General features: G+C 51.0%; 1 protein-coding gene across 3 annotated transcripts in view; it reads right to left on the reverse strand.

Annotated features, from left to right (window-relative positions):
- Window positions 1-395: 395 nt before the first annotated feature.
- The window catches only part of siah2l (seven in absentia homolog 2 (Drosophila)-like), a 19,767-nt gene continuing 6,524 nt past the window's right edge, over window positions 396-13,638 (reverse strand). The window contains exons 1-2 of one of the 3 annotated variants that reach the window (XR_004776151.1): window positions 4,844-5,612; window positions 1,530-1,617 (exon numbers count right to left, since the gene is read on the reverse strand). Coding sequence is in view for 1 of the 3 variants with exons in the window: in XM_035526978.1 (XP_035382871.1) it covers window positions 1,066-1,617 (552 nt within the window). In the remaining 2 variants the exon portion in view is untranslated. Of the gene's footprint in view, window positions 1,618-2,104; window positions 5,613-13,638 lie in introns of those variants that run through there. The other 2 variants (XR_003411256.2, XM_035526978.1) reach the window with 2 other exon arrangements.

Here is a 13,638-nt window from a genome sequence, read left to right on the forward strand (position 1 = left end):
ATGGAACCCAGAGTGCTTGAGGAGAAAGACATTCAAGTATCAAACTGAAACATTCAGTATATGAGGATAGTTGCATGTTGAAGGAAGGGATTAGGGCTGATGAGACTCATTACAAACTAGTTGTAATTCCTAGCATTCCAATAGTGACAAAAATCCTGACTCCACTTTGTGGGAAGGGTATGCTCAGTGACCATCGAGAAACGGACCATTAGCTTTCTTTAGAAAGTTTCATGGAGGACTTCATTCGTACCATAAGGGGCTTCCATACTTGTTCACTAGAGGATTGCACCTAGAGGATAAAATCGGGTCTAATACAGAGGAGTTTGGTACAAAATGTTTTTGGATTCATTATTGTTTATGCATTTGCCTGACAGACATGGTGGCCAGACATGCAGTCATCTTGCAAGTGCGCTTTATTTCCACCATGTACACCATTTCATTGCTGGGCATTATATCATATCTCACAGAAATGAACATCAGCATCTTAGCATTTACATAGTTATGATTCCATTTGAAAAGTCAGTGCAATTTAATTTCACACATATGATGTGTGACGGAGCCGTGACCGTTGCTGCTTCAGGGCCTGACTCCATCCCAATTGTGTGTCCTTGAGGCCTGATTGGTCATTTGATCCACAATGAGACAGAGGCTCCACCCATTGCACCTTAGCCTATGGTGTTCTGGCCATGGTGAAGAGCATTACAGTCCAGACTGGGCCCTCTTCCATACCCTACTTACACAGAACTAGGGCAAAGAGCCAAGAACAATAAGGGGAATCGATGTCCTTGGGCAAGGCAAGAGAAAACTTCAGCTGTGCTTGTGCCATTTACCACATGCCAACAATTGCCACTTTCTCCAGTCTCAGGAAGGACCATCACCCTCTCATCCATTCAGCACAGTCTCAGTGTGGCTCCTTGTGAGGCAATGAGTCTTGAACAGACATATATACAGAATGTATACATCTCCAACCTGTCCTTCTTAGACCCTCCCCTCTACTGAGCAACGGCAAACATCCAGGGCTTCCGTCCCTAGGACATGCCACTCTCAAAGGCCTGAGCTACCACCTCAGCACATGGAGATGGTCACGTTGATGCCCAGATTGCCGTTGTCTGCGAAAAGGTGGGCGATGGAGGTGTCGAAGACAAGGCAGTCGCTGTTCATGATAGCAGCGGCCACGCCATCGTGGATTGACCGCGGCGTGGCCTCCCACGTGAGCCGGCGGCGGTTGCCGTTCAGCTCCAGGCGGTAGGCGAAGTTCTCCGCCTGCTTGCGGGTGCCGATGAGCAGCACGATGGCGAAGAACTGCTGGTGGCCCTCATACTTCTCCTGCTTCTCCAGCACCAGCATGAAGTGGTGGCCGAAGCACGACTGCATCATGACCCAGTCCACAGCGCCAGGCAGGTTGATGTCCGTGGCCAAGAAGACGATGTCCTCGCCCTGCAATGTGGTGATGGACTTGTGGGCATGCATGAGGTGGGGCATGACCGCCTCCAGGGAGCCCTGCCACTTGCAGGAGGCACCCGGGCAGGGGCAGGTGTACGGGCGGAACTCACACACCTCCTCATGCTCCGGCTTCTCGCTGTGGTGCAGCGACAGCAGACAACCCGCCGATGCATACTGCAGAGACGTAGGGAGAGGGAGAAATGGAGAGGGGAAAAATGAAACCGGGAAAAAGATCAATAAGAGCAAGGATGGTATGGAAAAATAAATGGGATAGGAAATACAGAAGATGTGTGGCTGGGGAAAATAAGTAGGGCAAGAAATGTGGAGACGCTGTGTGGGGAAAGGGGCAGAGCAGGTAGTGTAATTAAGGAAAGGGCAGCAGATGGTAGGGGCTGGGGGATCAGCTGAGGTATGGGAACAGCAGTGGCAGACAGAGGTGGAATTAAGAGGAGGAGCAGTAGGTGAAGGAGTGCAATGTAAGGAAGTGAAGGGAAGGCAGGTGAAGGACATGGGTGACAAAATCAGGTAGAGGGAGAGTGGAGGTGGAGGACAAGTCTAAATGATGGAGATGTCCGGTAGGTTGAAGTGCTCTGCATAGTACGCAAAGCATAAAACATTGCTCTGGCTCATTACAGCAGGGTCATGAGAGGGTGGGACTTACCAGCTACCTGTCTTGTTACAATGGGTGACGGAATTAATTGTTTGGAAACATGAGTGTGATGGACCAGGTTGATCACTCGAAGACAAATAGCTTTGTTGCATAGCAGGGATCTTCACTTGATTACCAGACAGCAGGGGATCAGTGAAGGTCAAATACAAGTTCCTTCTCCTACTGTTTACTGGAAATGCGAATGCTGCGAGTCTTATGCCCAAAGTCGTGCAGTGCGCACTGCAATCAGCAATTGGTATTCTCAGGGGCTGGACCTGCGCATCAAAGGGCGCAAATCCTGCAATCACCTGATAACCGGCTCTTTTCAGAGAATTCCATCAGCTTAGCAGAGTGGCGTGGAACAGCTGTTGTTCAAATTCTACTGTTTGTAGTGTGGGTTTTAGCACACCTTATTTAAAAACGTGGGACGACTAATGTGGAAAAAGATGGGGCTTAAATAAAAATGTGTGCGGAGTCGGAGGGAGAAGTGTTAGAGCTGAGGTAAATTTTTTTTTAAATGTCATTTTAAAAGCGAAGAGGTGTGCCTTTTACATAGTGGAGCATAACAGCATGGAAACAAATTGTTCCTGAAGAGCTAATTTTTTTTTCCCTAAACAAACAACAGCACTGTTATTGTATTTAACAATATTATTCTATATAAGGCTCTGTGAAGTTCAGTTATTCAGCCCTTTTCATTGCATTAGCCATACAAGACCAAGGCTTGTAGTTAAGGCCCACTTGGAGTATTAAAGGAACACTTTGCTTCTCTTTTTCTGTTTCAGGTTTCAGGCCAGATGTCCTGGCCCACTAAACCACCCTGGAGGGCATGCTTCAGTATCTGCCAAATTAATTATTAATCTAACTGACAGGTAGTGACTTCTTAGCTGAGAATCAGTGACTGACAGCCGCTATCCTGCAGCCCAGGAAGTCTCAGGGGATTCAACTTTCTCAAAAAGCTGCCATTAAGTGTCCAAATCCCCTTTGTTAAGGAGCATCTAAGGAACAAAAATGAACCATTCTATCATGTCTCACAGATGACATTTTGTATCCTTTAATTACCTTTCATTTTCATTAGCACATGGCCTGAGTCCAAACGCCCTCGATGCATCTCTCTAATCCAATCAGATTTCTCAGCCCACCCCATCAAAGTCAAACGATTTGACCATCAGAGGTGTAAAAATCTTTCGGGGAGCCTTGCCCCATCTCCCTTAGCTGGATATCCTCTTATCTTTGTCTTTTTAATGAGAGGAAGGTAGGATTTCATGCAGTAATCCCTCCAGCAGTGTGCTACCGATAAAGCCCCGTCTTGCGCTCACTGGAGCTGAGGGGAATGAGGGGAGGCTGACAAGACACAGAGGAATTACCTCCAGTGTCTGTTCGGTGTGCCAGAACCGCATGGCTCTCCCCAGGAGTACCCCAGCGGAATCCGACTGGCTGCCGTTCTGAGGGCATCTTTGACTATCTGTTCCCTGCTGCGGGCTCGTCGAGGCTCTGCACTGATGAAGCTTCGAGTCCACGTCTTACAACACAACTCACACAGAATCTTTATAAATAGCCCCATTAAAATAAATAAAAGGACCAAATTATGGAGAGGAACCCCATCTGCAGAACAACTGATGAAAAAAAAACAACCAAAAAACCAAATGTGTTGCCAATGGCTGGAGGTGTTCTTTTTCCCCTCACTCCATCCTCAGCTTCCCCACTGTGCTCTTATTTTAATTAAAGCTTCCAGTCTGGCAGCTTCTGGGGCTCCAGAGGCCTGCTGCCACAGGAAATGCCGCATTCTAGTCTGCTCTTCCTGCATGCCAGGCTAGGCCTGCGGAGACACACAAAGCCCAGGCCAGGAGCCCGGCTCCTAAATTATTTACACACTCCCGCGAGTTTTAGCCGACATGGGGAGCCAAGCTCGGAGGTCAGATTGGTGCCTGGACTCGTTCACTGCAACGAAGGGCAATAATTCAAAGCATTTGTTGATGCTTAGTGAAAAATCTGATGTGCGGCTGGTGGACTCTGATCTGGTCTGGTCTTTTGGGAGAACCCTTTCATCCCTTGATCTTGGCCCTTACTAAAATAAAAAAAGGTGTTCAAAGCCATCATGTGCACACCTCTGTAATCGGGGTGCAATCAAACAGGTCTTGCCCATTTTTGGTGCCAATGCGCCAGTGTATCCTTCCACTGTGTGACCTAATAACTGTCACAGAAAGACCAAACTTCAAACCTTCACCTTGAAATAGTTAACTTTCTTGAATAATAATTTTTTTTTTTGTAAAAAGCCAATATCCTTATAAGGAATGTTCCCTTTTGTCCCCTAAAGCCTATAGGAACTGCTTTATAAGAGTGACTGACAGTTGCTATAAATCTTTGAAATACAGGATAAAGCTGCATTTAAAACACAGACCTGAAAATGCACAATGTGGGATTACATTCATTGTCAGATGTTCATCTTACAGCAACACCTCAAAAGGGAATCCTACAACAAAGCATTCAAGACCATTCTTTTTGCTCCACAGCATAATCCCTGATAATAAGCTTCTGACTTTTTCAACAATTCTGGCCATTTACAATGGAGATAAACTATGACTGTCGGTGCTGTTCTACTGAAGAGACAGGAGGACCATGGGTCTTCATCAAGTGTCAATGTGGCGTCAGGAGAAAAGAATGCTTTGAAGATTGTGTGTGTGTGTGTGTGTGTTTGCATTGGCTCGATCCCCCATAAGACAGAGCCTGTAAAAGTCAAAATGCCATCATTACCGTCACCTCTCTTTCTCCTTCCAGGTCCTCAAGGACAGAGAGCGAACATTAGCGAAATGGAGAGAAGCTCCCCGGAGCTTAAGAGTAGATGCCATCATCAACAGTGCCCGCTTCTGCCATGTCACTACACAGCTCCACCGCTGCCGGGAAATAGGGGTCATAATTAGAAGTGCCCTAGCTGGGATGGGATGGGGAGGGGGGCTCACGTGATCGCTCAGCCAAAAATAGACCACTGTCCTTCAGGCATTACTGAGAATCAGATAACACCCCCCAGCCCCCAGCCGGCGTGAAAGCCTAGCCGCTCCAGAATCGATAGCAATTCAACTAAAAGTTTCAGGGTTGAAATGGCTACGGCGAAGGGCAGAGTAATAAGGTTAGAGGAGCCACAGATCAGGCACGCGACGCCAGCCTCACTGCGGACACTACTTCTCTTCCAATATATTGGACAGTTTCTCACAGACCCGTTCAGAAGACTCGGCTCTCAATACGCGCACTGTCTGAGATGAACAGAAATTTAACCTGCATGGCAAAGATGTCCTCAGGACGACCACCCATTTGTTGCAGATGTTTGCACACATAAAAAAAAAAATCAACAAAGTAAATGATATTGCTCAACAAAAGCCATGCATGAAACTGGGTAATTATATATATACACAGTTTCTTAAATCAGAAAAAAGTGAATGGTAGCGTTCCTGTAGAGTGGCTACAGTGTGGCACGTCTGCTGGAGGCGGATGATGAAGTGTTCAGGGGACCGGGCCCCATGGGGAGTACTCACCTCGGTCCCGGGCAGAGGCTTGGCGGGGCACACGGGCCGGCTGGCACCCGCGGCACACACCCCCCGCTGACGAGGCCATCCGAGCAGGCAGCGCCACTGAGACAGCTCCCTCAGGAGCGGAAGACAGGAGGCTGGGCACAACATCACCTCACACACGCGCGCCCTCACATGCGCTCTCGTGGAGGAGGACAGCAGAAGCTGTAGCTGCTCACAAGGCAGCAGAAGCGCGCTGTACGGAGCCTGTCTCTGCCGAGCTACACAAAGCAGTGCCACGTGCGACGACAGCAGCAGACGAGTGAGTAATCGCCACGGTCACCTGCTCCCCTGTTTACTCCACTAGTGACAAAGATGCATTGTGTCCCGCAAGAGGAAGAGGACGATTCTTTCCCTTCTACTGCCAACACACTAGCCACGAGGCCAGTCATCAGAGAGAAGCGCCTGCCTCGTCCACACATACACACACACACACACACAAACGTGTACAGTCAGCCACCAAAACAATCTGTCTGTTCAAAACAAGCACCGCAGTGAGCACGTCTCCCACTGCGAGCCGAAAGAGACTGTGACTCTGCGCGGAGTCCCAGATGAAGCCTGAGCATGTGCTGCCTCGGTTGAGCCAGCACTTCACACCTGAAGCACATTCGCCGTTTGAAGCGGACCCGAAAACCACTTCAGCCCCTCTCTGAGGTGGCTGGGGGCAATGGCTGTGGAGCGTCTGCGGAGCGGGTTGAGACCCGCTCACCTGGTCATGCTCCAGAAAAATGCAGCTTCTCGTGCCAGAGTCCCATTTAAAAGCGGCCGCCCCTTAGAATTGCTCTTGAAATCGGACATGTGCTCACTGCATGCCCAAAAACTAAAACAAAACCAAAAAAAAGACATGCACACTGCTCTCAGGGCATCGAAAGATTGAGGTGCATGGTGGTAGCCTGCGTCTGCCCACACAAACAAAAACAAGCAACGTGTAAGTGCCTACCGCCACACAGCTGGCTGGCGACAGCAGAATCTACAGAATAAACACACACACATTCATGCCCTCTCTCTCTCTCTCTCTCTCTCTCTCTCTCTCTCACTCCTCCTCTCTGTTGCCTCTGCGATCCAGAGGGTGACGACTTGGCGGAAAAGCAGAAAAACATTCCGGACTGCAGCACTGGCAGATCTCTCGCGCAAGACTGGAGGGGGGTGGGGAGAAGCAGGGCAGAGAGAGAGAGAGAGAGAGAGAGAGAGAGTCTGAGCAAGTAGTCCCCCCCTTCCCCTGTGTTTCTCCCTCTCTTTTTCTCTCCCCCCCCTCCCTTCTCACTCCCCCTCCCCTCTTTTTTTCTCTACTGCAGCTGTTCAGGAACTCAAAGGCAGGACTACACAGTCCTTTCATGTGCTTTTCGCCTTTCTGCTTCAACCTGTTCCAGGACTTTGCAGTTGGGCTCTGAACGTGCGTGCACATTTGTGGTGCGTATGTAGGGGGTGGTCATGCGTGTGTGTGAGGGGGAGAGGGATCAGACGAGGGATCGTGCGTGTGTGAGAGAGGGGGAGAGGGGTCAGACGAGGGATCGTGCGTGTGTGTGAGGGGGAGAGGGGTCAGACGAGGGATCGTGTATGTGTGTGTGTGTGTGAGAGAGAGAGGGGGGAGAGGGGTCAGACGAGGCATTGTGCGTGCCTGTGTGTGAGACGGGGAGAGGGGTTAGACAAGGGAATATGTGTATGTGTGTGTGTGTGTGTGTGTGTGTGTGTGTGTGTGTGTGGGAGAGGGGTCAGACGAGGGATCGTGCGTGTGTGTGGGAGAGGGGTCAGACGAGGGATCGTGCGTGTGTGTGGGAGAGGGGTCAGACGAGGGATCGTGCGTGTGTGTATGAGGGGGAGAGGGTGCAGGCAAGGGGGATCGTGTGTGTGTGTCAGGGGGAAGGCAGAAGGTTCATGCATGCGTGCGTGCAAGCGCGTGTGTGAGAGGGCAGACAAGGGTGTGTGTCTGTACGTGGGGTGGGGAGCGTAGATGAGGGCTCATGTGTGTCATGTCATTGTGGAAGCCAACGCTGGGAGATGGCACTTCTAAATTCAGACAAGAATTTCTGCTGTTTGTCCCATCACACACACACACACACACACACACACACACACACACACACACACACACACACACCACCCTGTAGGACTACCTCCACCCATCATCTCTTTGTCCTCTGCATGGCCATCATTGCTGTCATCTGGCAAAGGCTTATTTTATTTTGCAGAGGTGCACTGTCATCTTCCAGACCATCTCTGTGCCTGTGGCAGAGACCAAGAGACCCCGTGTTCATTGCCAGAGGAGCCACTACCTCCCTGATGGACACAGTACCGCCTGCTGCATTCTCAACACCCCCTCTAGACACTTATGCATACCTTATTTGTACATATTTGGACACACACGCACACACACACACACACACACACACACACACACACAGAGAGAGAGAGATAAGGCTCGTACCTGTCGACATTCTGTGTGTTGGAAAAGGTGGTCTATTTTTAGCAGAGTGAGAGTGGCATCACAATCAGGAGGTTACAATTAAAGGGACTCTGACACACAGTCTCCCATTCCCATACTCTCTCTCTCTCTCATGCACACAGACACTATATCCCACTCTCTTTCAGACACAGGCGCACACACTCTACCGCCCTTTCTCTCACAGAGGCACACACGCGGCAGGGGATATCTCATGCCAGAGAGCCCATGTGTTTCAATTAGGACCCCATAATGAGAGCTGAAGGATGCACTAGGGATGGGACGGACTGGGGTTTGGAGTATGGGGAGAGAGGGCAAGTCCATAGAAGCGGCAAAATTTAATTACATGCCCATGCTTGTGGATTAATGGTGCACTACAGAGTGTGAGCGATGCTCCCAGCTTCAATTTAATGGCTCCAGCACAGAGGTCGAGAGTGGCCATAATGCCATCCTGGTTCAGCAGGACCCTGGTTCAGCAGAACCTGTAAGCATGAGTACACATATCTGCTGAGGTTATGCACATGTTCCTCATTCTCAACACACATACCTAAAGAAAAATAAAAACCTCCTCATTTTCACTTTAACCACTAAAACCTTTTTTGTCTTTAAACTCAATCTCTACTGCTTTCTAAACCACTATCAACATGAACTTCCACACACAGCTACGCATTCTATGCGAGCGATCGATAGTTGAGCGCGAGCTAAAGCCTTATCATCTGCCTTCCAGCCGCCTCTGTCCTGGGCCCTGGGACGCACCCGAAGAGCTCATCAACAGAGCAGCCAGCTGTCAATCACCTCACCACTCACTAGCAGATGGAGACAGAGACGGGATGAGACTGGCAGGCTGCCAGCATGTACTCACACACATGCACACCCAAACCTTGAATTATAAAGGGGCGTAGACACGCGCACACACCTATACACTAACACATGCTGACAATCATTTTCCCTCACCTCCCTGGCTCTCGGTCTCTTGCATCCACTCCAAAGGCAGCGCCGCTCACCACAGCCGTGAGCAGAATGTTGTTGGGAGACGTGCCACTCCAAGCCGAGCCCATTTTCACTTTGGAACAGTGCGAGATGCAGATGTGTGTGTGTGGGGGGGGGGGGGGGGGGGGGGGGGAAGTGCGCACAATTTCAACAGGTCTCTTTACACACCCATATGAAGAAAGCGTTGAGCAACACCCACTCTTTACTTCTAAAATCTCTTCTCATTATGCAATTTCAAACGGGAAGCACACAAACACAAACACTGCAGGTGCAATACTTCCACGCAGTACCAGGGAATCACCACATGGGGCAGTCAAAGGAAACACTTTGATGGTTCTACACTATGAGGCTCAGGCTTACCTCACGCCAAAGCCAGCCATGACATTACAGTCGTGGGGCCTTCCATGAAATACAGTGAGCTCTTCTGGCACAGCTAATGGTCGGCCCTTTTTTAGAAGTTCTATATTTTCCTCCATTCAAGGGCCCTTTATCTCCACATGCAACGCTGCACGCAGACATCTGGTTTAAACCGCAACTCCCACAGGGACCACTCACTGCTGTACCCTTTCAAACACCCCACCCCTCCCCCTTCCTAGAAGGGCGGGCCACAGTTCAATTGCACGTCCATTCAGCCGAACCCCATTGTGCAACTAACTGCAGCTCTTCCAGGCTGTCCTCCTGGGGGTCCTCGAGATCAGGCACAGCAGTTGTCCCTGCAGTCTGAAGAGGGGAGGTGGCTGAACTGGCCCGGTAATCGACACCACACTAGCCTGCTCCTCCTCCGTACAAGGTCTGACTTTCAGGATACGTGCCTATGTAAGACTGACGTATGAGAGATTAATTACATGCTGAGAAAACAGATTAAGAACAGATTAAGCCAGAGCATGCATCAGAAGATGATGCTGAATGAGATGAGGAACCAGGGCCAAAGCTTGGGCCAAAAGGGATTACACCCCAAAAGGGTGATGCATTCTCAAACTGTTCTAAGGATCAAAGGGACTTAAGAATGTGTGAAAACAATGGCTGGCATAAGGAGCATAGCCATCAACAGAGCTTTGAAAATTACTGAGTTAACAGCTGTGACAAGGCCTGCAAAGAAACTGCACACACGCTAATGGCCTTGGCTAGTCCGACCCTATAGGTTTCCAACAGCTAGCTGCTAATTACAGCTATTTAGCCAGAGTAATTAATTATCCAGCCCCCAGTGCTTTGACTGGGTCGTGACCCTTTCCAGGCTCGGTGGACCACACTGTGCCACCGTGTCCAGCGCCGCCCCATGCCCGTTCAACGTGCGCTTGGGGGAAGGGGAGGGGGCGGAGCAGGGGGCGTGACCAGAGTTGAAGTAAGGCCGGGCACTGAAGCAGAAGCATATTTGAGGCAGATGGCACATAGACTGGGGCTATAAATAAGTCGGGCAGGCGACGGTGAGTGAACGTGGTTGAGGATGACTGTGCCCGTCGCCGCCTTTAGCGTGAGTGCGAGCCGAGGCGTGCCAGTTTCCTTGCACATATAGTCAATATGTTTTCCCGAAGGCAAACTCGATCTGCCCAGCAGACAGAGAGGGCATTTTTAGCCAGTGATATGCTGTGTGTGGTTTATTGGGGGTATGCAAAAAATGCAGACTAATCGGTTAACTAAGATTCTTTATCAAGGATGGCGATGACTGAAATACATAAGAGACAAGCAGGATGGACGCCCTATATAATGTGGTGTTTCATTCTGAACAGCTTAATTTAAAATATGAGTTGCACAAACAAGTGAATGAAAAAAGGTATTTGTGTAGCCTAAATCAAACACTCAAAGGCACAGACGGATTAATAAAGAACACAGGGGTGAAACTAATAAAGTGGCCATATGTCCAGAGCCAATGGCGTGAAGGATCAGGCTCCGCCTCCCTTCACTTTCACGTTCCACTTATGTTGTTCGTCTTTCCTGGAACCAACACCAAACGTAGTCAGAGGAGCAACTTTTGTTCCGGCGTATTCGACTAGAAGACCTCACATGCAGAAGGGCGGACATGGCGACACGCTGTCTGAAGCCTCCGTTTCGACGGCCTCTGACGGGCCCACCCACGTATGCGGGCGAGTCGCCCTGCGAGCAGATCGGCTGGGAAATTAATTATGGGTCGCACGCATTCACTGCCCCGGTGATATGATGAAAGGGACATGCGATTAGTCCGCTGGTGAGAAAACAACGAGCTCCGAGTGTGGAAAATGGGTTTTTGATCCCACTCCAAGCTCTAGCCATGTGTGGAAAAAGCTGCCGCGTTCTCATTATAACCCACCATTTTTCAACTGACTGCAAAAGGAGCACATTTCACAGAGAGAAATGTAATAGGTGTTTGTGTTAAGGTGTAATGTGATGGCGTTTGTGTACGAGAGCATTAACATGAAAACGACAGTGTGTGTGTGTTCGTGTTCATAAGTGCTGGAACACTGCACTGTGGCTTAGACTCCATACATGCGCCCTTAATTAAAGGCCACATTCAGTCTAGAAGAAGGAGGAGGATGGAACTGTCTAAATCCTCCATTTAGCTTCGCATATACCACCAAGTAGCACCATCTGCACGTGCAACAGGACTCCAAGCAGAGTCCCCAGAATAGCCCCTCACATCAAAGTGAATGGCCAGGCTGCAGGTGCTGCAGTGTATCCATGTCTAATCTAGTTACCTAAACAAGCTGGCCACAGGCAATAGCTGCCGGACCATGTGAGGAGTGCAGCACTCCCTCACTGACAGCCTCTTTCTCCTTCCCTCATGCTTCTCTGCTCCCTCTTTCTCCCCTCCCCTCTCCCCGTCACTCCTCCCTCCCCCCCATTCTCTCCTCCCCCCTCTCTCCCCGTTCTCTCCTCCTCCTCCCTCCCTCCCTCCCTCCCCCCCTTTCTCTCCTCTCTTTCACCGTTCTCTCCCCCCTCCCCCTTTCTCTCCTCCCCTCTCCCCCTCTCCTCCCTCCCTCCCCTTCCTCTCCTCCCTCCCCCTTTTCTCTCCTCCCCTCTCCCCATCACTCCTCCCCCCCTTTCTCTCCTCCCTCCCCGTTCTCTCCTCCCCGTCACTCCTCCTCTCCTCCCTCCCCTTCCTCTCCTCCCTCCCCCATTCTCTCCTCTCTCTCCTCCCCGTTCTCTCCTCCCCTTTCTCTCCTCCCTCCCCCCGTTCTCTCCTCCCCGTCACTCCTCCTCTCCTCTTTCTCTCCTCCCCTCTCCCCGTCACTCCTCCTCTCCTCTTTCTCTCCTCCCCTCTCCTCCCTCCCCTTTCTCTCCTCCCCCTCCCTCCCCTCCTCTTTCTCTCCTCCCCTCTCCTCCCTCCCCTTTCTCTCCTCCCTGTTCTCTCCTCCTCTCCTCCCTCCCTCCTCTTTCTCTCCTCCCCCTCCCTCCCCTCCTCTTTCTCTCCTCCCCTCTCCCCTCTCCCCGTCACTCCTCCTCCCTCCCCTTTCTCTCCTCCCCTCCTCCCTCCCCTTTCTCTCCTCCCCTCTCCCCCTCACTCTTCCTCCCTCCCCTTTCTCTCCTCCCCTCCTCCCTCCCCTTTCTCTCCTCCCCGTCACTCCTCCTCTCCTCTCTCCCTCCTCTTTCTCTCCTCCCCTCTCCTTTCTCTCCTCCCCTCTCCTCCCCGTTCTCTCCTCCTCTCCTCCCTCCCTCCTCTTTCTCTCCTCCCCTTTCTCTCCTCCCCCTCCCTCCCCTCCTCTTTCTCTCCTCCCCTCTCCCTCCCCTCTCCCCGTCACTCCTCCTCCCTCCCCCTCCCCTTTCTCTCCTCCCCTCCTCCCTCCCCTTTCTCTCCTCCCCTCTCCCCCTCCCTCCCCTCTCCCCGTCACTCCTCCTCCCTCCCCCTCCCCTTTCTCTCCTCCCCTCTCCCCCTCCCCTCTCCCCGTCACTCCTCCTCCCCCTCCCCTCTCCCCGTCACTCCTCCTCCCTCCCCTCTCCCCCTCCCTCCCCTTTCTCTCCCCCTCTCTCCTCCCTCCCCCCGTTCTCTCCTCCCCTCTCCCCGTCACTCCTTCTCCCTCCCTCCTCGTTCTCCTCCCTCTCCTCCTTCTCCCTCTCACCCTCACTCCTTCTCCCTCCCTATTCCCTGCACCCACAGCCCACACTGCTCCCTCCTTCCCTTTCTCTTCCTGCCTCCTTCTCTCCTCCCTGCCTCCTCTCCCCTCCTTCTTCCCCCACCCCCACTCACACTCCTCCCTCCCTCTTCATGCCTCAGTCTCCCTCCCTTACTCCCCCGTCTCACTCTCTCCCCTCTGCTCCCTCACATTGGACTCCTTAATTAGCACAGAATCTTATTTTTTTCTCCCCCCTTTATGCATTATAACTTCATGTTCAAGTGTCATGTTTAATCATTTATAAACTGTGAGAACCAATTAAGTCAAACATGACCCTGGTAATTGTTTCTTGGTGGAGACCTGAATACATTTATGAAATGAACTCAAAGACTGTTAGTTATAGGGTATTAAATCCCTTTTTACAGGAGCAGGGCAGTTCCTTACCATTTAGCTGCTAACAATTGTTATGATGATGCAAGCATACAACCAAATATTCAGTATGAAAATATTAGAATGGATCTGATTCATAAA

This window comes from Electrophorus electricus, chromosome 6 (assembly GCF_013358815.1).
Source record: "Electrophorus electricus isolate fEleEle1 chromosome 6, fEleEle1.pri, whole genome shotgun sequence".
Taxonomy (NCBI): domain Eukaryota; kingdom Metazoa; phylum Chordata; class Actinopteri; order Gymnotiformes; family Gymnotidae; genus Electrophorus; species Electrophorus electricus.